We start from the raw sequence: 24,574 nt of genomic DNA on the forward strand, positions 1-24,574 counted from the left end.
AAGCCATAGTCACGTGACTGCGTTGGGGGGGCTGTCTTAATGCTTTTCTGTACGTGTAGCCCTTCACCAGACTTTCCAAGTGGGATCAGGAGCTTGCTTCTGGGTGTGGTGGGTCCTGGCGTGTGCCCCCGGCACCCCTTGCGTGTTATATTGGCAGGGTGGCATGGCGACCGTGGTCACTCAGTACAAGCTGGGCTTAGTTGACAGTCCTGAAACTGTCCCGCTGGGGCTTCTTGGGCAGATCGCTGTGTGCCCGAAGCGACTTGGGCCCTTTGGGAAGCGGAGGTGGCAGATTGCTTAGAAAGTTCGCTCTCTGAAATGCTGCCAGCGCCTTTCAGCAACGCAGGGCCCTCCCTCCGTGTGGGCGGCCGCTTGGGCATCTGCTCTAGGTAGAGCTTGAGAAGGTATAAGCCAAGGAGTGACAGCTACGCTTCAGGGAAAGTTTCGGGGTGGGGGGGCCAGGCTGGGACGTCTGTTGAATAAGATGCTAATGTCTTTGGCCTCCGTTACGGCTGCAGGGGCAGCCATCGCCACACGGGGGCAGCAGGCTGCCAGTTGGGAACTTCCCAGCAATCGCTAGCCCACCCACTCATCCGGATGCCAGAGGAGCCCTGCCAGCCCTGGGCCGGTGGTGGAAGCTCCAGGCCTGAGGGGGGGAGGGGGGCTCTGTTCATGCTCTGCGCTCGTCCACCTGGCCCACCCTCCGCACGTCCTTCGTGGTCCCAGTGTGGTTGAGCAGAGCCAAATTCTGCTGAGGTTCCCCAGTTTAATAGTGCCGTAAGATTGTGCAACAACAGGTTGGGGGGGAGGGTCTGTCTCTCCTCAAATCAATGCAAGAACATCCTAACCTTGGACATGTCTTGGGAGCTTCAAGACCTTCCCAATGAACGGCCTCTGGGTCCTTCAGCAGCCCCTCCCAACTGAGCCCCCTCCAACAAGTGTTAACCTGCCACCCATTCAGGCCTATTCCCTCCCTAGTTGAGCCTTGACTGGCAGGGGGAGATGGGGAGTTGGGAGACCACCTGAGCGCCTATAGTTGGGAAATGCTGTTTTAAAACTTCCAGCAGAAAGAGAGACCCCTTGTTACTGCAGTGGAGCCCGGGATCCCTTGCCCTGGGCAGATGGCACAGCAGGTCTGAGGCCTCCATCCCCTGGTCTTGCCCTCCCGGGCGTCCCTTTCTGGACCTGTTCTGGGAGCAAAGGTTCTGGGGAAAAGGTTGGGCAGGAGAACTCGGCCCGTTGGGCAATCCGTGCCAGCAGCAGGCCTGGAGAAGCAATTGGCAGGGGGAAAGTGTTCCCAAGCCTTTCCCAGGAAGCAGCCGACGATGCCAACTGTTCTCCTTGGAAACAGGACATTCTCCCTCCGCTCTCTTAATGGCTCTGGGCCAAGTAGCCAGATTCCTGGGCATCGGCTGCTCGGGAGATCGGCACAGACAGGGAAGTGGCTACTCCAGGTCCGCCGTCCTGGCTTGCAAAAGCTGCCAACCTTGGAATGTGCGTAAACGGACATCTCAGCCCAGTGGCACCTGATGGGAAGGCCATCCTGGTAGGTAAACCCTCCTCACTTGGAGCACATTGGATGGTGTTCTTGTTCAAGAGGGAACATGGAATGCACTGGGCAGCCGAGGGCTTCCTCTGTCAGCGGTCCCCTTGTCCTGGTCACTTGAGTTCCATGGCCGTCCACTGTCCATGCAGCTGCTCATTCTCCCCAGGTGCCCCTGGTCCTTCCGTACATTTCCCTGATCTCTGCCTTCTGAGATGATGGGATCAGAACCGCTCACAGGATTCCTTGTGGGAAGAGAGCCCATGTTGCTCTCCAGTAGCCAAAAGCCGGGAGGAGGTTTGGTTCTTTTCCAGCTCACCGATGGAATCCAAAGGCAGAAGCTTCTGAAAGATTGCTTCGCTGGGAAGGGGCTACCAGATATTTTGCAGGATTCCTGGAACGGCACTCCGTGAAATGACGTCCCCGGAGTCCTTTTGCAATCTGTAGAAGTCCTAGCGGTGCTCAAGGCTCTACAGCCACCATAGCTCGTGGATTGGTCATGCTCAGAGGATGGAGGTGCCTTAGCTGTTAGGAACAAACCCCAGTTAGGGATTAGAGGAACATGTTTGGTCTCAGTGGCTTCAGGCCAGCCCTGAGTCAATCACGACTGCCGCAATGCAAATCATCCAGAGTTCTGGGGATGTGCAAAGAATTTGCACCTCTCCGTTGTGTCACCGTGGAACACCTGAGCACACCGAAGGCCAGAAGCCCATTGAGGAGGTAAAAGCACTCTCCAGCTAATCTGTGTGCACGCATCATTTTACATGTTGAGAGTGGTATTCAAGTTGTCGTGTCGCATCGATTAAGCTCCAGCCAGCAGAACACTCAGCCTTATTTTAAGCATAACATCGCAATTGTCTCGGATTGTGCTTCCATGCTCATATGTGCCGGGAGTCATGGCAGGTGTGGAAGGGGGCAGAAACGGAAGTGCTGCCTGAGGTGCCCTTTGGAGAACCACTTGTGGATTCAGGGATGACCTTCGGATGACGGAGCCCGGCTGCCAACATAAAAGCAAGGTTGCAGGCTGGCAAGCCTTCCGTTATGCATCATACCATTTTTGTTCCTGAAAATAATAACAATAACAATAATGTGCGGCATACACAAAAGCCAGAACACTATTGAAGAATGACTCAGAGTGATCTGTGGCTGAACAGATAAAATATGATTTCTCAAGAGTGAAATGGTTTGGTTCAAAATACGCTTCCTGAAATGAGCAGAATCCAGCCCAGCTAAGTAAGAACCACAGAGGCCTCCGGTTTGTTGATTCGTTTTGTTTGGAGGTTTTGGCAGGTGGGACGACGGGTCCAAAGCCAGTAGTACATTATGCTGTCCTGGTATTTTAAGTCTTCTTGCCTATAAACTCATCACTTGGTGTTTTTTTCTATACTTTAAAGACCCGTTTTAAAGCAATGGCTCCCTCCTTCCTCTTCCCAAACCTGAAATTAAACCATCATGGGCAAGCCGGGGGCCAAGAAAATCCTGACATATTGAGGCTAGACCTGCTTCCTTGCACCTGAACTTCCAGGGGAGTGGCTGCCTGTGGGGGACACAGCAGCAGAGCCCCAGGGGGGGTTACATGGTTGATTTTAGAGTTGTCCTCCCTGGGCTGCAAAGAAGAGTGCAAAACATTGTGCCGGGAAGGATCAACGCTGCTATCTATGCATGACAATGTTTTTAGGTTGCTCGGGGCAACCAGGTATGTGAGTCCACAATGCTGCATCTGGGAGAACATCAAAAAAAGGAAGGTGGCAAATTGGCCATAAAAAGCACCCTTGGGCACCCGGGTTCAGAAAGGCGGCTTTGTCCCCTCCTGAACGCTGGATGGAGCACTAAGGCCACTCATGAAACCATCTCTCTGCAGAGCCGTCCCTGGCCAGAGGGAGGCGCCACCCCCACCTGCCTGGGGCAGCGGAGCTTTCTTCTGCCTTTCCAGCCACCCTGGCTAGTTGGAGGTGGCCGTGGCTCCCTGCAGCCTGATACAAGCCTGGCAACAAGGCCAGGCTGTGGCCTAGGACAGACCTAATCTTTGAGTGGGCAGACTGCTGCCGAACCTGCTCTTTGCTTGCTTGCCTGCCTGCCTGCCTGCCTGTCTTAACCGCTTCGCTTGGGCCTTGATCCTCCCCAAGCCTGGCCTATGAAACTGCTGCCTGGTTTGCGACCGATGGGATCCTGAGTCCTGTGCAGTGATGTGTGAATCCAAGGACGGCGGCCATTTGCAATGGGCAGATGGAAATCTTGTCGATGCCCAGGCTTCCCGAGTGCTGTCCAAAATGCTTCTGTGTGGCACTCCATGTACCAATAATCACCAGGGACACCCCAGCTGGTTTATGCCATAATCATTCCATTTCAGTTTTTAGATCTTGATGCTTTTGTGGTCTCCTGGAATTCTTTGTCTTCTATTCTGCTGTCCCTGGTATTATCCGCACCTTCTTGTTTTCCATTATCTGCACCTTCTTGTTTTCAACTGCTGTTAAATCTGGTGTGTTCTGAGCCAAGACTTTATCAGGTTGTAGTCACAACATTTTAATCTGCTCATTTCCACCTTCCTTTTCAACTTAGATGTTCTCACCAATTGTTTATGACTGGCATATGTGATAATTTTTACAGATGTTCCCATGAAGCATTTTGGAGTCTGTGTGATGTCATTGTTTATTATCTGTGTGGCTTTCTTGAATGAGCTGAATGTACAATCTACTGTTTCTTCATTTTTGCACAATCTGCACATTTTAATATTTTTATGGTTGGTCACGCAGTCAGCCAGATGTTCAAACTGGATTTGGCATTTTTGTCCACCTATTGAATTCTTCCCAAGTATCTGAGATAAGTAGATGTGGCTGATGGTCTTAAAAGAACCATTGCAGAATGTGAGCCGTTTCAAATGAACCTGCATCTATAAGGGATATTTATTATTTATTGTGCATTTATTGCTACAGCTGCTGTGCTACTCCATTGCCAAAGACACATAAACCTCAGTACAATTACCGATGCACATAATATGCTCGTCTTCAGGGGTAGCATGATCTCCCTTCTCCCAAAATGCCTTTTGGTGAAGAGCCCTCTTTCCGTGGTTCTCCCAAAAATCTAGTCAGGGGGTGGGATACTGGGTGCCTTGATGGGGAAAAATGAGGAGAAGCCACGAACCGGCAGGCCAGGACCCTCATGTATGCCGTTGGGACCTGCTTGGGGAGCGGGGGGTGGTGGTGGTGGTGGTCCTGGAAGATGAAGGTGCAAATTGTTCCCGCTTGCAACCTGAAGATTGTTCATTCTGCCCTTCAGACAGGACAAGACGGAGGGATGAGTTCCTCCAAGAAGGGCTCTGCTCACCAACATCTCCCAACTTCTTCCACAAACAAGTTTCAGGTGAGCAGACTCACCTGGTTTCCCCGCTTAGACCCAGAACTTCCCAAGCAGCATGAAGAAGGCCACTGTGGGCAAATGAGCTGCCACGGGGCACTGTGCCGTGATGGCATGTAAGGAGTCCGTTTAGATTTCAGCTTTCCTAACATTTTAAAAAATCGTAGCTGAAGCTAGCTTTGTCTCTTATGACATCACCAGCCAAGGTAGTTGTAAGATGGTGGAGACATCAAGAGTGCAAACTGATTGTGCGAAAAACCAGAGCAGACTCTGAGAGGCTAAGTGACCCTCAGGGGTTACTTAGGGGTTTATTGCTTCTTTTCAAGTGCAAGTTAGCCTAAGGTTCAACCTCCGAGGTAAGCCTTGTGTGCACCGGCTCAGTTCCTGGCTGCATCTTACCAGTGCTAAGTGCAGGAGTGGCGCCCTTCCCTCGCTCCAGGATCTCGCGCTTGCAGCTACGGGGAGGGGGCTTTGGGGGGGGGCGGCAAACGGTTGCTCGGAAGCGGAACCTCAGAGCAACTCAACTGCCTTGTTTCCGCCAGAGAAATGCCAAAGGAAGAGCTGGAAAGTGGGGGAGGAATGGTCCTGTCTTCCGCAGGAGTTTGGGGCAGAGGCTGATGGGCTTTGGGGCACCCAGGGGCCGGGAAGGAGGGAGGCGCAAGCACCGGATGGTCCGGACTGGGGAGACCCCAAGGCGGCGGCCGGGCAGCGCCTTTCCCTTTGCCTTGGCGCTGCGCTGCGCTGCCCGGGAAGGGCGGCGCCTGCCCTAAGCGCGCCTTCTCCCCGGTTGCCAGCCCGCCCGTCGAGAGGGAGCGCAAGGGCACGCGGGGCTCGCCCGGAGCGCTCCGGGAAAGGATCTGAGCCGCCAACGCTCCTCGGGCGCCGCTCCGCCTCCCAAGCGTGCGCGGTCGAGGAGAGGCAGCGGCGGAACCGGGGCTCCTGGAGCGCGAAGCGGCGTCTCCCCCGGCGGCGCCGGCGGCACCCCCGGCGAGCCCGCCAAAGGACGGCTGGACGGACTCCAGAGCGCAGCGGCACCTGGTGAGAGCGCAGGGCTGTGCGCGGAAGGCGGCGCGTGGTGGGCTCCAGCCGGGCGAAAGCGGGCTGCCCCCCAAGCCCCGCACCGGCACGAGCGAGCGCGGAGGGGCTCCCAGCCTGGCCGGACCGCGAAGGGGTTAACGCCGCCGCGCGCACCGGAGAGTCTCGGGAGCAGCCAGGCTGGCGAGGCGGCGGCTCCGCGCCAGAAGCGGTGAGCCCGGCTTGGGCGGCGGGGAACGGGGGCGGCTTCCCTCCCTCTCCCCGCCCGGAACTTTCAGGCGGCGGCCGGCGGGCGCCCCACACCCCCCTCTCCCCGAAGTGCCAGGCTAGGTGGCGGGCTGGGCGGTGGGCGCAGGGGAGGCGGGAGCGGGCTGGGCTCCTCGTTTCCACCGAAGGGGCGTCCGGGCACCTGCCGGCGCAGGACTGCGGCAGGGGCGGCTTCGGGCGGCGGGGATGGCGGGCATCGGCGCCCATTCGAGGCAGTGGCTGCGCTGTGGGCTGGCAGCACCGGGATTCGGTTCCAGCAAGGCAGGTTCCGGCCGGGGAGCCACCATCTCTCGGGGTCCTGCAGCACATCGGGGTCACCCTGCAGTCCCAAGACTGAAGCCCCCCTTGCATGTGATGATGCCCAGGGCAGCCGTGGGGGGCCACAGCCTTGGCTACCCAGGCTTCCTGGCCACCTGGAGGGAGGAAAGGCTGGGCTCTCCAGAAGCAGCCCAGGGTGACCCCCGGAGAGCTGGTCAGCCCGGAAGTTGTCTGAATGTCATTTGGTTGTGTGGAAGGATTCTTGTCGGAATGGGGCTCCTGAAGGCTCTGAGATGGAGAGGCTGGCATGTCTACAATGGGCCCACTTTGGTCAGTACAGGGGCAGCAAGGGCCGGTGAATTCGGTTGGGGCCTTTCCTGTGTTGGCTGAACCCAGACGGTTTGCTCAGGCAATAAGTTGTCGTGCTTTGTAACTACCAAACCTGGATTAATTCAGTGGTCATAGCTAGTGTGCTGTGGAAACTCAGCCCCAAAGTTTAGTTCATCACTTGCTTTCCTGCAACCTTCCTTAGTGAGTCTTAATCTCTTTTGGTCGATCAAAATGCCAGCATATGGGGATGTGCTACTTTGGCAGCAGAGTACATGAGCACATGCATGGTCGCGAATGTGCTGGTGGATGACTGGATGATATCACTTTGTGGGACCCAGCAAAAGATCCTCTCCCCGCCCAGTTTCTTTCCAAGTGTGGGGAACGAAGTGTCCACAATTCCCAGGAAGGCCGGAAGGATAAAAGGACACGGGGAGGACAGGGATCCACCCAGAGCCACTGACGAGGCCAGGCAGAGCCTGCTGCCCTTCTGCCCTTCTGCCCAGCCCACCCCCTTCCTGGACCTGCCATGCTTGCTGTGCCAGAAGTGCCCCCCAAGGGTCTCTTGTCAAAGGCCCCTCCCACCGGCAAGGCCAGACCACTTGCAGACCACTCCTCCAGCGGAAGGAGCTGGGATCGTGCCTGAGGCTCTCCTCATCCATCCGCAGATCCGAATGGGCCAAGCAGCAATCAGGCAGAGAAGGGGTGGAGACAAGCTGAATTAGGGCTGCTATAGAGTCCACTGGGGGCTGCCCTTGGTGGGTCCTTGGCCTTGGCTTCTAGCCTCCAGGGCAAGCCCCGGGCATCACCAGCTGTGTTGGTTCCACCTGTGCAGTGGGACTCTCTGCCCTGCCCCCCTCTCGGCAGCCGTGTCCTGTTTCGAGAGCAAGGCACGTGGGCCTCCCTCTGGGGCTTAGATTGTCCAGGGACAAGAGAGGAAGGGGGGCAAGGAGGGGAAGGAAGACAGCCCCCACGGCAGTTGCTCTTCAGCCTTTCCAAGGTTGGGTGGGGGGAGCAAGGCAGACCCTCCTGCCCCAGGAAGGGCTGCCTGTCCGCCCTGGGCAAAGTGCCTGACAAGCTAGCGGCAAGCAGCACCTCCAGGCGGACGCATTGGCCCTGGCATCAGAGTCCCTGGGTTTTGCCATTCCTGTGAAGCACAGAAATGTCAGGATTCTGGCTGCATCTGGTTGGGTGGAAGGATTCTTGTCAGGGAAAAGAATCTGTCCACACAAAAGACAAGCTCTGTGGGTTAAAGGAAGATACAACCAGGTGGAGCCGTGGATGGCAAAAGGCAGATCCCCGAATGCTTTTTTGAGGAGCAGCTGAAGGTTAGCAGGATCTGGTACTTTCTGGCACAATCCAGGCTCTCGGTTAGCCAAACCGGCTTCTACAGGCAGCTTCTTTGCCCAGGCACCCAGCGGGTGGCAGGACACAGTCAGGGGTCCCCGCAAAGGGCAGCCGTGTGTTGAGGGCAACCGAGAGGTCTTGGGCTGCCCCTTCATTTCCCCTGTCTGTCTTCTGATACCTGCAGGCCAACCACCTCTTCCCGGCCAGGAGCAGGGAGGCTCCGTGGGAAGCTGCTTCCTCTCTAGAGGCTGTGCACGTGGGCGTCTCAGCGTGGTAGGCCCCTCTTCTGCCGGTCCCACCGAGGGGGAAGCCTCCAACCCAGGAAGCCTGCAGGCAAGACCAGCTTCTGCTGTTGGGAAGCAAGGGCGGCTCCCCCCTTTCCCCGTCTTCACTTCTTTGGAGGCCAGAAGACTGAGGGGTCCCCACCCCCAGACCCAATTTCTAGAGAAGCCAGGCACAGTTGCACCCAGGTGCCAGCAGCAGCGGCGGAGCTGAGTGGGAGCAACATCGGGGAAAGGAGGGAGACGAGCCACCGCTGTTTAATTTGCTCTGAGGAAGCCTCTTAATTAGCCTCATTTGGCAGCTCCCCAGCAGCCCCCAGTGCAGACCGAGGAAGGGGCACTTGGCACTTGGGAAGGCGCTGAGCCGCCAGCCTCCGAGCGTCATTGGGCTCCGCTGCTCCCAGCCCCGCCGCCTGCTCACTCCGTGGACTCGGGCCTCAGTCACCAGCCGTGCAGCCGCGCTCTCCAGGGCCCAGCCCCGCTCCCAGGCAGAATGAACGACAACATCCTGGACCCGGCATCCCAGGCCAACCTGGGGGTCGTCTCGGCTACCTGCGTCTCCAAGGTGGAGCTCCGCGTCTGCTGCAAGCACCTCCTTGACCGGGACACCCTCAACAAGTCGGACCCCTGCGTCGTCCTCCTCATGCAGTCCCAAGGACAGTGGGTCGAGGTAGGTGGGGAGCGGCTGCAGGGAGGGGGGAAGGGAAGCGGGGGGGGCAGCTTGAGACGGGTCCAGGAGGAGGGCAAGTTGGGCAGGACCCTCAAGGGGAGGCGCCTGCGGCCAAGGTCCCAGCAGCGGCTCTTGCTCCTCCTGGGCTGAGCCCCAACCACGCATCTTCCCTCCATCCTTTCCAGCAGCTTCCCAGCCCAGGGTCCTTCCCGTTCTTATCCCCTCTGAGCAGCCAAGTCATTCCGAGTTGCTCAAAGGCTGTGCCCGACCTTCTAGTGGGCTAGGGAGGTCTGCTCCAGCCCCCCCTCTTCTCTCCACAAAGGAGGGAGGGGTTTGCTGCCTTCCCACGGGGCAGCCCTGGCCCCAGGGAAAGTGTCCTTGCAAGGCCCTGGAGATGGACACCTTCTCAAGCCCCAGCCTCCTCTGGGGCAGCCTTTGAAGTCCAGCGAAGGGGCCCCAGGCTGCCTTCCGCTCAGGGGTTGGGTTGAGTCTCTTGGGGCTGGTTGGTTCCTTCCTTTAAAGGAAGACCCGAGAACTGGGGCCCATAAGAGCTCGCAGGGTGGTGGGTGCCCTGTGGGCAAGAGCCAGTCTGGGGCCAGAGAGGCAGAGGAGGAGGAGGAGAGCTGGGCACAGACCCACTGCCTGGTTCCACCAAAGAGCACAAAGAAGGGTCTTTCCTCCCCTGCTCGCCCCCCCACCAGAGAGACGGCCTGGCCCAGGAGGGTGTTGGTGAAAGGCGGCCTTGGAAGCTGGTCCTCTTCCTGGTGGCTTCCACTGCCAGGGCCGGGAGGGAGAGCCCTCGGCTCCCCTGGAGGAAGGCATCAGTGCTTTCATTGGAAGGAACTCGTGGCGGGTTAATTGATTAGAAATTAGATATTAAAGGTGCCTCGTATTTACACATGTGCAAAATGTATGCACAGCTCATTTGAAAAGAGGAAAAGTTGGGAAGTAACAAGGTGGAAGGCCGCTCAGGAGGCTGAGGGACACCTTCACACTCGGCAGCCCATGCACCAAAGCACTGAAGGGACCTGCCCAGCTCGCTTCCTGCCATCAGCTCCCGTTAGCAGACTCAGCCAGTAAAACGGAGCGAGCTCTGCACCTTGACTGTCTGCTCTGCCTCCCTCCCTGAAAGTGGCTTGGCTCCCCTTGGGCTCTCTGGGAGGGATGAGCTGCTAAGGGCTCCTTGCCGAAGCCTCAAGGGGGTGTAGAGGCAGAGGCGGCTCTATCTGGCCGACCGGGGCTCTCTCTGGGTCCCCCAGCCACGGTGGAAGCCGGTTCTGCTCTGAGACCCGTAGTTAGGATACAAGCAAGTCTGTCAAGGCTGTTGGGCCCTCACAAGGCCCCCAAAGATCCCTCCCTGATGACAGGCACCGAAGCAATGCAGCAACTCCTTGAGGCTGACGGGGCGGCAGGCTTCCTTGGAATCGCTCCATCTCTGCACTTAGGAGGGCTGGACTCTCGTTTCTGCTCTTGTTGCTGTCTGTGAAAGGATGGAGTTGGCCCTCCCAGCCCCCTCGCTAAAGCGCCTTCCCAAAGGCTGGAGAATCCTGCAAGAAGCCCCCAGTTTCCTACATCAGGGACTTGGGTTGAGGCCAAAGTTCTTGCCACAAGCTCAGAGACTCCGTGGCTTCCCTTGGTTTCCGGCACGATCCTCAGGTGCCCACTTTCTGCCTGGGCCTTGAGTTCCCCTCACCTGCAGGGGCCCCAATCCAATCTGAACCAGGGTCTGTGCAGGGCAAGTGCACCGTGGACATCGGTCCCCCTCCACTGGCTGAATTGGCCTGGTAAATCTCCTCTGGCTCGGGCTTTGGGTTCCCTGGCCTTGGGGCCCAAAGGCAGGAAGAGCATTCCCCGGTTTCTGGCAGACGGGCTTCCTTGGAAGGTCTTTCTCCACGTTCAGCTCATCAAGTCAAACCAGACAAGCCAAGAACGGAGCCAGCAAAACAGTTGCAGGAAAGGAGATCCAGCTATCATCAGATACCACTCAAATCCTAGTTTAACAAGCAACACCAGAGGCACATATGTGCACTGCAGAGGGTGCTAAATGCCTGGCAGCCTATGGTGGCTGTGGGCATTTTTCCCGTGCCAAGGGAAACTCCCTGGGGCACCAAAGCACCGTTGCCACCAGCTGTCCAAGAAAGAGCTGGCGTGGCTGTAAATAATTTCAGGGGGGAAAGGCCCAAATCGAGCCTCAGGAATGGAATGAGGCCCATTCAGAGCACAAAGCAGTCGGATCCAGGCACCAGGATCTTGCCCTCCCCAGGCTGCCTTGGCACTGCCCCCAAAATGAGCTCCCCAAGCCATGGGGAGTCACCCCCCTAAATCAGGGCACAGGTGGACAATCCCCCCGTCCCCCAGTGGGCCTTGTTGCTCCACCCTGTCCAGAGCATCCCGTCTTGTGGGTGTGTGGCAGTGGCGGGAGGGCTCTGCCAGGCCTGCTGGTTGCCCCAGTCTGCCTGCAATTCTCCCCTCGCTTTCTGGCCTGTGGCTCTTTTGCCAGCCTTCAGGGGTAATTGCCTGCAGCTTCAAATGCTCCTTAGAGGTGAAGGTTTCCCTCCCGCTCCGCTCGAGGCTCCCAGGCAACAGGCACCGGCAACCTGTGCTAAGCTGGGCGGGCCAGGAGATGGGCCCCAAAGCCTCCCCCACCCCCAGCCTGGCTCCCAACCTGAAGGGTCTTTGGCTCCCGGTGACAGGGAGGAGCGCACAGCCAGCCACGGCACTTGCGGCCCCCATGAAAGGTAAAAGGGGCCGTTCTGCAGGGGTGCTGCGGTGCAGAGGCTGGGCAGCTCCCTGATTTGGGGCACAGGTGCCGCTGCCTTCCCCCGGGGAAGCAGAGAGCCCCCTCACTCGGGTGCTTCTTGGCCAGTGTAGGGAAAGGGACTTTCAAACACGCCTGAAGGGAACCCAAAAGTAAACCGCCTTCCATGGCTGTTCTGGCACTGAAGCCGAAGCTCAGCAGTTGAGATGTTGAGTCACCTGAGAAGTTGGCTGGAGCCCCAACAGGTGATATGCACAGCGACTTCCTTTGCAGGGTTGTGGTGAAATGTCTGGTGATGGAGGTGAATGGCTGGAACAGCCAAAATGGCTGCCTGAACGTTAATGGCTTCGCTCTCGTGGCCTGGCTGTTAATTGCAAAGCCCGGCTGAGCCTGGAGGCTGGTGACTTTCTGGAGCCCCCCGCCAGTTCCATGCTCCCCTTGAGGTCCTGAGTCCTCTGCCGACCACCCTCCTCGTTCAGCGGTCATTCCCGGGATTTAGTTCCATTTCTGCTCCCTCGTTGGGTTTTTTAAACCCTCTTTCGATCACCTGTCCAGTCTCTGTCCTGGGAGCAGACCGTCCCTCCATGTGGCGAAAGGAAAGCTGGATCCCAAAGCGCTGAGCCCCACAGAGACCCAGAGGGGAGCCCAGATTTCTGGCATTCAGCACCCCAGAAAGGAGGAAGGGAAAGAGCCTCTCGCGCCTCTCCGAAGGCGTTCCGACCAAAGTGTCCTCAAAAGATGGCCGCATTTCTGGCCATGCACAGCTGGTGCCGGTGAGCAGCTCACCCCTCAATCGTCAGAGGTCCCACCAGATCCCCGGGCCCTTCAACAGACATGAACATGGAGCCATTTAATTGGTCGCGAGGCTTTGCACGATGCTTCCCTTTCATCCAGCCAGCTCTCCTCTGAAGCAAGCACTGATTGCCTGTTGCTTTGTTTGGAAGCCAGAGTGAAGCCGAGATGGAGGGGAGGAAGGGCCGGTGGGGGGTTTGAAGACAAGACAGGCAGCTGGCCTTCACGGGAGCCTCCGGGGAGGGGGGAGCAGCAGCTTCCCCCCTCCAGCTGCAGACCTCAATCCAGCCTCCCAGAGAAGCCCTGCTACAGGCAACCGAGATAATCGGGGGGGGGGACGCCCCAAGCTGGGGGCCCATTTAAGCCCTCCTGCCCGCCAAGGGGCAGGTCCAGGTTGCCTTGCGGGTGGACCAGTCGACTTCGGACCCGCCTGCTTTCTGAAAGGGATGGAGGAGGAGCTCGGAGCGTGGAGCAAAAAAGGCAATCCTGAAATGTTGCTCGATGTTCAGGGGAGCCGCCTGTCTTCGCCCGTGTTAACAGCCACGAAAAATCACTTTGGCTGGTGTCCCCTGTGTGGCCGGCCAGACGTTGATAAAGTTACGGTTTCATGCCTGCCATTATTTGGAAATCAGGAGAACCCAGAGCGACGGGGCAATAGGTCCGACGTGCTCCAGGAGCCGCTGGAAAGGATGCGGCTGCAGTGAGCAAGCTGAGGCATCTGCAGCTCGGTGTAGATGGGCGATATTGGTGGCCTTTGCATTGTCCAGCTGCTGGGGAGGAGGAGGGGGGGTCCCTGGGCAGATCAGGTCCCCTCCTTGATGCAGCCAAGTCTCTGGTCTCGTCACCTGCGTCTCTGTGCACATCTGGAAAGGACCCAGAGCTGCTCTTTGTGAGGCACCTTTGATCAGTCAAGGAATCCACCAGTCCGTCAACCCCGAGGCTCAGGCCAAGTAAGGGGGCTTCCTGCCTGCAACAACCCCAGCGCAGGACATGGTCCTTCCAGTGCCTGGCAGGCCCTGAAATCAGGTCACACAGGCTCTTCTGCCCCCCCAAAAAAAAATCTGGGCTTCGATCCACCCACTGAAGGCTTCCGAGGGAGCTGACTGTCCCTTCCGGATCGCAGTTGCTGCATCCAACATATGGGTCATGATGAGGCGGATTAAGACTCCACCGCAAGATGAGCTGCATGGCTTCCTTTGAGAAGTGGATCCAATTAATAAACCTCCCACTCCTTGAGAAGAAGATATTTGGGGAGGGACAGAGAAAGGGGCTTGGGCGGAATCAATTGCTGCAATGTGACCCCCCCCCGCCCCCTTCTTTGCTTGGCACACCAAAACCCAAACCGACCAATGGACAGCTCTGCTTGGCTATCCACAGGGGCAGCGGGAGCTTGGCACGGCCCACCTGGTGGCCTGATGCAGATAAATCGTGAGGGGACCTGTGGGTGGGGTGGGGGATGGGGTGGTAAATGCGTGTGCTTGAAAGACACCCCCTCCCCCCCAGAAAATGGGTATCCTTAGCCTGGAGAGAACTTTTGCCTTAGCCCAAAAAAGCTGCCCACATCCGGAGGGAGAAGCCGAGAGCCAAGAAAGCCATCTCTTCTCTTCTCTTCTCTTCTCTTCTCTCCTCTCCTCTCCTCTCCTCTCCTCCTCTCTCTCTCCCTCTCTCTCTCTCTCGCTCTATGAAAAGGAAAGAGAAGGCTGGATGATGCTCTCTGGCTCTCGAGAAAAGATTCTTCTACCTGGCTCAGCTTCCACGGAGGCTCTTAGCATCAAAAGGCTCCTTGGCCTCCAGCATCTCAACAATTAACACGTTTCCTTCAGCCAAAACCTTTCTGGGCAAACTGGCCTGTATTTAAGATGCAGCCTGACATTTTGCAGCTTCTCTGTTTCTCCTGTTCTGACAGGGATTCCTGGCATAATTGACAAGGCATCAATCATTTTCCAGGGCCCAGTTAGAGAGGAATGAGCTGACCTGGGAGCTGGCACTCCCGCAGATACAAAAGATGGGTAGGAAATAGAAAACCAGGCACGGAACTTCATAAAGTTATATCACAGGCGCAATCTGGTTTCCTTTCTGAACAGCATCATGACTGATGACTTGCTTGGTGAGAACAAGGCACTAAGTCAAACCGGATTCCAGGGAGCCTTTGGGAGAAGCTGCTACCTGAGCCAGGAGCGATCTAGTCCCCAGAAGGCAGCTCCTGCCCTGGGCAGCCCCTGAAGAGCCAGGAAAAGGGGAGGCAGGTTGGGTCTGACCGTCTGCCACTCGCAAGGGCTTCCCGGTCAAGGCAGGGCCGCAGAGGTGCCGCGCTCCAGCCCAGCTGACTTGGGAAGAGCGCGCTCTCCGTGCCAGCTTCTCCGGCTTCTCACCAGGGGCAACCAAGGCTCCTTCGTGTGGCTGCGTGGGAGCCTGGCACTCCGTGTGGTTTTTCCCCGAGAGCCTCACCGGGGCTGGCAACAGGCCCCCCGGAAGCCCCTGCCCAGGCTCGGAAGGCGCAGCCAAGAAGCGCTCCAGACGCGCAACCGGAGGTTGAATCCATCCAGGCCTGGGAGAGGAGTCGCCTTGGCCCCGCCCGGGGGACCCAAGCTCAGCGCCCCTTCCTGGGTCCTTCTTTCCGGTGCTCCCCTGCCCAGGACCAGCCGGTCAGGCTGTGCCGCCCGCCCTGCCTGCCTGGGGTCCTTGGTGGGGGAGCGAAGCGCAGGAGAGGGTGGGGACCCCGGGCCCGCCATTTGCCAGGGCAGGGTTAGTGGGCTCTGTACTTCATCTGTCGGCCAGGCTAAGCCTTCTGGGCTTGGGGGTGTCGGAGTGCAAGGCCTCACGGGTGACGCCACTGTCTGTGCCTCCAGGTGGACAGATCCGAGGTCATCCGAAGCAACCTGAACCCCGTTTTCGCCAAGGTCTTCATGGTGGACTATTACTTCGAGGAGGTGCAGAAGCTGCGCTTCGAAGTCTACGACATCCACGGACACGGCGGCCTGGGGACCCACGATGACGACTTCCTGGGAGGCATGGAGTGCACGGTGGGGCAGGTGAGGCGGGGGTGGGGTGGGGTCTCTGTGGCCCGGACTCTGGACACCGAGGCCCCACCGGTCAGGTGCAGCGGGAAGGGGCCTAACCTGCGAAGGGCCCCCTCAGAAGAAACCGGCCCGCCTACCACCCACTGCACCAGAGGGGCCTCCCTGGAAGGTAGCGGGTCGGCCGGCAGGACAGGCCCCCAAGGCTGGAGACCCCTCCCACCCCCACCGCAAGGCTTAGGGTCAGGACCCCCTTTCTCCACCGGAACAGGGCTGCAGGGGAAGGCTCCCCTCGGTGGGCCCCCCCCCCACCCCAAGAAGGGTCCTGCCCACCCACCTTTCTGCCCCTCCTTGCAGATCGTGGCTCAGAAGCGGGTGAGCAAGCCGCTCTTCCTCAAGTACGGGAAATCTGCCGGCAAGTCCACCATGACAGTGAGTGCCCCCTCGCAGCCCCCACCCTGCGGCTGGATGGAAGCGGAGGCTGGGGGGACCCCCTGACCCAGGCCCGGCCGCTGAAGGGGCCTCTCTTGACCCCCTTCTTCACAGGTGACCTCGGAAGAGATTTCTGGAGACAACGGCTTTGTGGAGTTGTTCTTTCGGGCAAAGAAGCTGGATGACAAGGTGGGGGGAGGGGCTGGGGGGCTGTGCTCTTCTCCTTTGGGGGAGATCGGCCTGGGGAGGGTCAAGGTGACCACACCGGGCTTGAGAGGGGCAGGCAAGGGGAGAAAGGAATGGCAATGCTGCAGGACTGCAGGCCATTCAGCCAGGCGGGTGGGGGATAAATTGGTCCGGATAGGTGGATGCCAGCATCGCCCCTGTGCCCACCCCACCACCCGTCTACTCCCCCAGAACGGGAGCGCCTGAAGCCGCTGCCCAGGAGCTGAAGGGAAGGGTGCAGGTTGAGCAGCAGTTTTTGTTAGGAATGAAAAACTGACATCAACAGTGAATATCTAGCAAATGGGCTGTGTGTGTGTGTGTGTGTGTGTGTGTGTGTGTGCGCGTGCGCGTGCCTGTGTGTGCCCGTGTGCCTGTAATCAGAGCCATCCGTGCAAATTCGTCATCTTACGTGACAGAGATAAATCAGGCTGGCATCAAAGCTGTGAAATTGAATATGAATGCCTTTTTTGAAAAAATGAAAAAGGATATTTAAAAGTTGAACAGATGGAGCAGGAAGTGAGAGGAAGGAATGCTGGAGAACTTGCTGGATGGGTCTGTCGGTGGGGAAGGGGCACCTGCACACACACACACCCCCCGTGGGGCCGGGGCTCACTCTTCCCTGCCAGCCAGCCTGCATGCAAGACCAAGTGCTGCCCACTTTCCTCCCAGCGGGTGGGGCTTAGGGGAGCCCACTCCTGCTCCCTCCCCCTTCATTTTCCCAACCACCCAATGGAGTGAGGAGGGGTCTTCAGGTGCCCAGTGAAGAATCGACCCCGGTGGGATCGAGCAAAACTCCCCAGGTTTGGCCCCCCCACCCCTGCCACAAGCCTTCATGCCCCTCAAAGGAGGGCACAGGGGCACCCACGGCTCAGGCGGGCCTGGCAACAGGATGTCATTTGCACACCCCAAGAGAGAGGAGGAGGAGGGGGGGGGGGGGAGCCACCCCTTGATCACAGGCTACCTGTCTCCTCTAGGATCTTTTCAGTAAATCCGATCCCTTTCTGGAGATCTATCGGATCAATGATGACGGAAGTGAGCAGCTGGTACACCGGACGGAGGTGAGCCTCCCCTCCCAGGGGCCGAAGGAGAAGTCCCCAGGGCCCCTGCTCAGAGGGGAGAGCAGCTGCTTCTGGTCCTCATGGGGAAAGAAGTGGGGGGCTGGGTCCCAGGATCTGCTTATACCCCCCCCCAGAGAGACCTGTCCCAGCCCACTGCAGCCATGGCCCTTGGGGGCCCCGGGCCCTCGCCCCTCCCTCAGATCAGCCGGAGGGGCTCAAGGGGCAGAGGAGGGAGGCATTGGTTGGGGTCTGACTGGGAAACCTTCAGGCCCTCGTGGACAGGGACCCCCCCACCTCAAAGGCTGCCTTCTGAGACCCCCTGCCTGTCTCCGCAGTTTGTCAAGAACAACCTGAGCCCCGTCTGGGAGCCCTTCAAGGTCTCCCTGAATTCCCTCTGCAGCTGTGAAGAGAAGCGGAAGCTGAGGGTGAGGTGTTTTTTGGGGGAAGGGCCCCCGCTGATGCCCTAAGCCGGCCCCCAGCTGCTGGGGATGCAACTTCAGCAGCGCCCCCAGCAGGCAGACGGGAGGCCCGCAGGGGTCCCTGGGGTGCAGCCTCCCATGCCTCCTTTCGGAGACCAGCCGTGCCTTGCGCCCTCTGGTCCTGGGGGAGGGTGGGGGGAGGAGGAGGAGGAGGAGGCTGGGCAGAAAGGGCCCCCGCCCCACCCCCCAGGGCTCCTGAAGGCCCGTCTCTCGTGGGCAGTGCGTCGTCTTCGACTACGACTCCCGAGGGAAGCACGACTTCATCGGAGAGTTCTACACCACCTTCGAGGAGATGCAGAAAGCCACAGGCGGCAACAAGGTGAGCACGCGGGGAGGGGGCCAGGCAGTCCCTCCCCCCGGGAGCTCCACGGCTGGGGAGGGGGCTTCCTGGAGAGAAAGCAGCCATCCACAGCTGGGGCTGGGCGGGGGGTTGGTCTCTGTCCAGACCTGAATGGCCCGCAGAAATAAAAAGAGACCCCTTCCGCCCCCCCGCATCAGATCCAGTGGGACTGCATGAATCCCAAGTACAAACTGAAGAAGCGGAACTACCGGAATTCAGGCGTGGTCATTCTGCTGGACCTGAAGGTACGTGGCCAGTCCGTGGGCCGCCCCCGTCCTCCGTGTCAGGGCTCAGCAAGGGGGAATCTGAGGGTCGGGCTCTTGCCCCCCCCGTCATCCCCGCTGGGGGTGGCAGCCGGCCCGGCCCCCGTCCTCCTAATTCTCCCCACCGGCTGCAGCTCTTTGCCCTGCGTGGGGCCCAGAGCTGGGCTGGCCGGGAGCAGCTTCCACCCTGCCCGACTTCTGGCTGATGCCCAGGTTCTCTGGAAGATCCACAGGGTTTACTCCTTCCTGGATTACATCATGGGCGGCTGCCAGATCCACTTCACGGTGAGTCGCTGCGCCCGGCCTCCTCGCTTGGGACCCCGGAGCAGGCCAAGGGTCTCCGGAGCCGGGCAGGGGCGCCCCTCAGTCTTTGGGCCTGGGGGCTGGTCTATCAGCTCCCCCGTTGGCCCTTGCTGGCAGGCTGCCTGGGCAAGGGGGAGGCTAAGCCTCGAGGGAGGGGCCCCCGCCAGCTCCTCGGCCACCTCAGCTTCTGGCCCTGGCGGTTGGAGCGCCCGGTTGGCAGCTCCGCACAGATTCCTCTCTTTCAAAACAAGAGGCGGGTGGCAGATTGCGTTTTGAAAGGGCATCTCCTTCCTGGAGTGAGTCAGTCCCAGACGATGGCAAGGAACAGATTGCTGGCTCCGGGCCCGCTTTGCTCGCAAGGGCCTGCGACGGGCAGCGTCCCAGGAATGAGAGCCCCTCACACGCCGGGTGGGGGCAGGGGGGTGGGTGGGCGATGGGGGAGACGGCGTCCATTCCCCCTGGGCTCTGAGCCCGGGGCCGAGGGGCAGAGAGGGGCTCTGCCGGATCCTTCCTGTTCCTGAGCTCAGTTTCTCTTCACTGCCCCAACCCAGTTTGGGCTGGAGCCGGTCCTGAGGACGTCCTCCTCTGCCTCCCCAGGGTGGCCCGGTCCTGTGCCCCCCATCTCTGACCCCGTGGCAAATGACGGGGAAGCCAGGGTCTGCCCCTCCTCCTTGGCGTAGCCCCCAAACTGGGGAGACCAACCTGCTGGCTGCCTGCCTCTGACCCCCTGCCTCTGACCCCCCAGGTAGCCATTGACTTCACAGCCTCCAATGGGGACCCCGAAACAGCTGCTCCCTGCACTACATCAACCCTTACCAGCCCAACGAATACCTGAAGGCCCTGGTGGCCGTGGGGAGATTTGCCAAGACTACGACAGGTGACCCGGCTGGCCGGGGGGCGGATCTCGGTGTTGACCAGCTTTGAGCCTTCCTCACCCTGGCGGGTTGGGGATTCATCCCCACGGGAGAGAGCCGCCACTTTGGAGGCATCCCCCTGCATAGGGCCTTGGGGAAAGTAAAGAGGGGGGGCGCTTGGGGGAGGGGCTTTCTTTGCAGCCGAGTGACCAGTTTCTGCTTCTGCACAGTGACAAGAAATTCTCTGCCTTGGGCTTTGGGGCAAGGATCCCCCCCAACTATGAAGTAAGTCAAGGGAGCTGCATGAAACAAGACCGGGGGGGTTGGGGGGGTCAGCAGAGCAGAGGTCCCCATTGGGGAGGGGCTTGGCCAATGTTCCTGTGGGAGGCTGGACCCCCAGCTGGGTGAGCTGCCATCGCGTCATCGCAACTGCCTCTTGCCCCCACCCCCCCACCGTTTATGTGCCTTTGTAAGGACACCAGGACCCCTGTGGCATCTGAGGGGCTGACCTGTTTCGGAGGTCTTGAAGGGTCAGCTGCCCAGCTGCCCAGCCTCAGGGCCCCACAAGTTTCTCTCTGCTGCCTTGCTGCCGTGAACTTGGCACTCGGCTGGCCAGCCTTTCTGGGTGCTGGTGTGCCCGCCAAGCAGCCGTGACGGCAGGGCAGATTGGCATTTGTGCCACCCCTGCCTCCAGATCCAGCCTCCTGCCCCCCTCCACCTTCTCTTGCCACCTGGCTGGGTGGTAGGAGCCCGAGTGACAGCTCTGAGTCCTCCAGGATGCCAGAGCAGCGGCCGCGGCTTCCATCCACCAGGCGACGCCAACAGGGCAGCCTCTGAAGCCGGGGCTGGAGGGGGCTCCCCAATTCACCTCCCTCCCTCCCTCCCTCCTCAGGTCTCCCACGATTTTGCCATTAACTTCAGTGCGGAGGACGATGAGTGTGAAGGTGAGGATCCGTCGGCTCCTGCTGCCTCCCTGGCTGTCCCTGCCTCTGTTTCCCCCGGAAGAGCCCCGGGGGGAGGAGCGCTGGCAGGAGGGCCTCCACTCTCTGCCTGGGGGCTTCTCGGGGGGGGGAGCAGGAAGGTTTTCCCTCTCTGCTCCTGGCTTAAGTTCCAACTTTCGTTTGGAAAGATGCCCCCCAGCCCCCCCATGCTGCACAGGAGATCCCGCTGAATCTGCCCCTCTCCTCGCCAGGCATCCAGGGGGTGGTGGAGTCGTACCAGAGCTGCTTGCCCAAGATCCAGCTCTACGGCCCAACCAACGTGGCGCCCATCATCACCAAAGTGGCCAAAGTGGCCGCAAACGAAGAAAAGACCCAGGAAGCTTCGGTGAGTGCGCGGGCATCAGGGGAAACAGCCTGGGGGGCCGTTGGGGGTCGGGTCTCCTCCGGCTGGGTGCCCCCCACATTGGCTGGAGTTGAAGCTCTGGCGCCAAACTTCCTACCAGCAAGCCGCCCCTCCGCTTGATTGAAAAGAGGAGCCCAGGGAGGCAGGGCTGCTGTGGTGGATTGGGCCCCTGGCCTATGGAAGCTTTGGACGGACCGGGGGACCCCAACAAAATGGGGGGGCCCTTGGGGCTCTCGGAGGTCGCTTGCTTTCGTGCAGGTGTTCCATGACACAAACGAACAGGTCCCGTGACGGATGGGCCAGGAAACGCCTCCCGGAGGCAGCTCCGCCAGGGCCCCCCGTTCCAGACCTGGGCTACAGAGGGCCCCCTTCTCCTTTCTTGGTTTGAACACATTCCCTCCCCCCACCCCATCCCCCACCCCCCAGTTATTGACATGTGCCAAGTGGGTGAAGACCCCGGCAAGGCCTCTCTCCCCCTGCTCTCGACAGCTCTTGGCACGCTCGCTAAGTGGCTGGACGCTTGGCTGCCAGACTGACCAGTTAATGGCGGCAACTGATGTGTCCGTCCGCACAGCCTGGGCCATGGGGGGGGGGGAGGGGGAGGCTGGGCTCCGGGCAGAGCAGAGCAGAAAGGCCGGGGAGCCCGAGGGGGGGGGGGAAGCAGAAGGAGGAGCACCGCGGAGGAAGGGGATCCGCTCCAGCCGCCTTGGACTCCTCCTCCTCCTCCTCCTCCTCCGTTGGCATTTTGAATCGGGTCAGTCTGATTAAGGAAAGCAAAGGGAATGAAGAAACAAACAGGGGACTCATGAATGCCCCGATCAACGTGGGGGCCTTCAGGATGGCGACTGGTTGTCGGAGTCGCTTTCCCATGGAGCCCCAGACCTGAGGTTTCGTTTTCTGGAGCACCTCCAGCCCCCCAAGCTCTGGAGTCGGGGCCCTGCAGCGGGTCAGCGGTGGTCAGAAACCTCTTTGCAAAGCCCCCGTGGTTAGCCCACCCCCCTCTGCGACTGGTGCCAACTGGGGCTGGGCCTCTGCTGCTCTCATGGGACTGTAGCACTTGGCACATGCACAGGAGCTCTGCAGCTCTGGCCGGAGAAGACCCAGAGAGAGAGGAGGAGAACGGGGTGCGGGGATTTGTCCTTTGCCAAGGAGGAAGGAGGTTCCCCTCTGGCAGTTCACCCCTCCCCCTCAATCTTTGGGAGGAGGAAGCTTTGGGGGAGGGGCACTGCCTGGCCTCTCCGCCTCACTCCAGGAGGCCCCCCAAATTCCAGAACGGGGGAGGGGCTGCTGCCCCTTCTGTGTGCCCCTGGCTGAGCAGCTCATCAAAGTGGGAGAATGTGGGGGAGTTTGGTCTGCACCCCTGACCTTCCCCTCCGGGGTCTCTTCCATCACCCCCCTGCTTGCCTCCCGCTCCCCCCGCCCCCCCCGGCCTTTCCACAGCAATACTTCATCCTGCTGATCCTGACGGACGGGGTGGTGACCGACATGGCCGACACCAGGGAGGCCATCGTCCGGGCCTCCTACCTGCCCATGTCCATCATCATCGTGGGGGTGGGCAACGCCGACTTCACCGACATGCAGATCTTGGACGGGGACGATGGGATCCTTCGCTCCCCCAAAGGCGAGCCCGTCATGCGGGACATCGTGCAGTTCGTCCCCTTCCGGGAGTTCAAGAATGTAAGTGCCCCCCCACCCCCCCCGATTCTGCAGCCCTGGGCCCCCCCAGCAGCAAGAGAGTTTGCCTTGGATCCACTGGGGTGGCAGGGATCCGTTTGGGGACCCTTCCGCCAGGCCTCTGCTTGCCCTCCCCCTCCCTTCCCTCCTGATGCTGCCCAGATGGGGCCAGGCCCTGCCTCCAGCCTCCCTTCCCCACCCTCAGGGCTGCCCTGCCCGCCCCCCAAGAGCAGAGCAGGGCCCCCTTGAAGGAGGGGACCCAGGCCGCCTGGAAGGGCTTTAGGGAGAGTTTGGCTCTGCCCACCCAAAGGACCTGGGGAACACGGGGGGTCCGAGTTGCTCTCCACAGGTGCTGCTCACAGGTGCTGCTCACCTCCTTGCACTTCAGACATGCACCTTACGGGCCTTTGTGTATCCTAGGATTGCGAGGGGGGGCGGGGGGCGCTTGGGCATCTATTCCTGCTTTTATTGGCAGCTGAAATCTCTTGCCATCTTGCAGTCCTTTTGCCTAAGGAAAGCTGCTAGACTAAACGCCAGGCGCTGCAGTGGGGTGGCAGGTGCCAGCTGACCTCTCGGCCTCCTTTGTCTTCCAGGCTTCGCCCACCGCTCTGGCCAAGTGCGTGCTGGCAGAGGTGCCCAAGCAGGTGGTGGAATATTACAGCTCCAAGGCCTTACCCCCCCGTGGCCCCAAAGGGAGCACCCCCGGGTCTGCTTTGAACTCACCGCAGTGAACCCTCGGCCCACCTGCGTCCGTCTCCCCTCCTCGTGCTCGTTCTCCAGAAATCAAGACCCCCCTGAGAGCTTCTCTGTCCCCCATGCAGAGCAGGGTGTCTTCTGTGCCCCCCCAGCCGTTTGGGCACCAGGACAGCGAAGTTGTGCAAGAGGCCAGCAAGTCCAGGAAAGGCCCTGGGATGAGGGAGGGCAGGTGGGCAGCCGGCGCTCCAAGCTGAGCAGTGCCAAAGGGGCAGCCGGATGGCAAGAGGGTAAGGAGGAAGAGGCCGGCCAAGAGGGGAGGTGGGTGCCCTGCGCCCCTCACCAGTGCCACCCAGCTACATCCACACAGACTCCCCTCTCCCTTCCTTCGGTCTCTCTCAGGCAGGGGGATAAACGTCCCTATGTTTTATAGCTGCGGGGGGGTCACTGCTCAAGAAACAGCAGCTCCCCTTCTCTTTGCAACGGAGTGCCCTGGAAACGAAGGGGCATTCTGGGCGGGGGGGGGGCAGAGGACAGAGGCACCCCAAGGGGCTGAACTTCACAGAGTGGGCCCGGAAGGCCCCCAGGATGGGCCCCTGCGCCTGCCTTCCACGGAGGAGCCCAGGACCATCTCTGGAGGGTTTCAGCTCGTGAGAATGGAACCGCAGCCCCGCCAGCTCTCCCCCTCCCCGTTCCTTGGGAAAGTGGGGTGCAGCCGAGAGGCCCTTGGCACCACCTGGGTTGTCCAGCCCCTCCCCTCCCCCCCGTGCAGAGAGGGCTCCGCTGGTGATGAGGCCGCCTCTTGGCTGGCACAGGGCCAGGTCTGCAGCGCCAGAGGACCGGTCCGTGTTGGGAAGGCACTTCGGTCCATTTCCCAGCCTCTCCTGGGCATGAAGTGGTTCGGGTCTGGGCCCCATTTCCCTCCGTGTGCTCCGTGGTTGTCTTTTGCTGTGATGTGTCATTTGCTGGTGGTTGCATGAGAACCCCTAAATGTACCCAGGAAGAGGGCCGAATAAAAAGCCAATTCTGGTCCCTTGGCAGTCTTGTCCTTTGGGGGTGGGGGGGGCTATAAGCCGCTTGAAACAATCACGGACCGCACTCTCTTCAAACCGAAGGCCGTTTCTAACTGGACTGAACAGAAGGGGTGTGTGTGTGTGGGTGGGTGGGGAATCTTATTGCAAGAAGAAATAGCCAAGAGGCCAGGTAACCTGCCTTGCAACGACGACATTTCCCACAAATGGTGTGCCTGTCTTACTAAAT

The 24,574-nt window shown here is 59.9% G+C and overlaps 1 protein-coding gene across 1 annotated transcript; it reads left to right on the forward strand.

Moving 5' to 3' along the window:
• The first annotated feature begins 8,705 nt into the window (after positions 1-8,705).
• On the forward strand, positions 8,706-24,344 carry CPNE7 (copine 7). Its single transcript, XM_026719824.2, is given in 17 exon segments — positions 8,706-9,082; positions 15,482-15,664; positions 16,007-16,081; positions 16,196-16,270; positions 17,281-17,364; positions 17,700-17,789; positions 18,064-18,162; positions 18,342-18,428; positions 18,672-18,731; positions 19,495-19,528; positions 19,531-19,596; positions 19,599-19,626; positions 19,834-19,888; positions 20,496-20,547; positions 20,796-20,929; positions 22,388-22,624; positions 23,215-24,344. Coding segments are annotated over 17 exon segments (1,674 nt in total). The 5' UTR covers positions 8,706-8,905; the 3' UTR covers positions 23,353-24,344.
• Positions 24,345-24,574: the final 230 nt, after the last annotated feature.

This window comes from Pseudonaja textilis, chromosome 11 (assembly GCF_049901715.1).
Source record: "Pseudonaja textilis isolate UNSWEBS1 chromosome 11, rPseTex1.2, whole genome shotgun sequence".
Taxonomy (NCBI): Eukaryota; Metazoa; Chordata; class Lepidosauria; order Squamata; family Elapidae; genus Pseudonaja; species Pseudonaja textilis.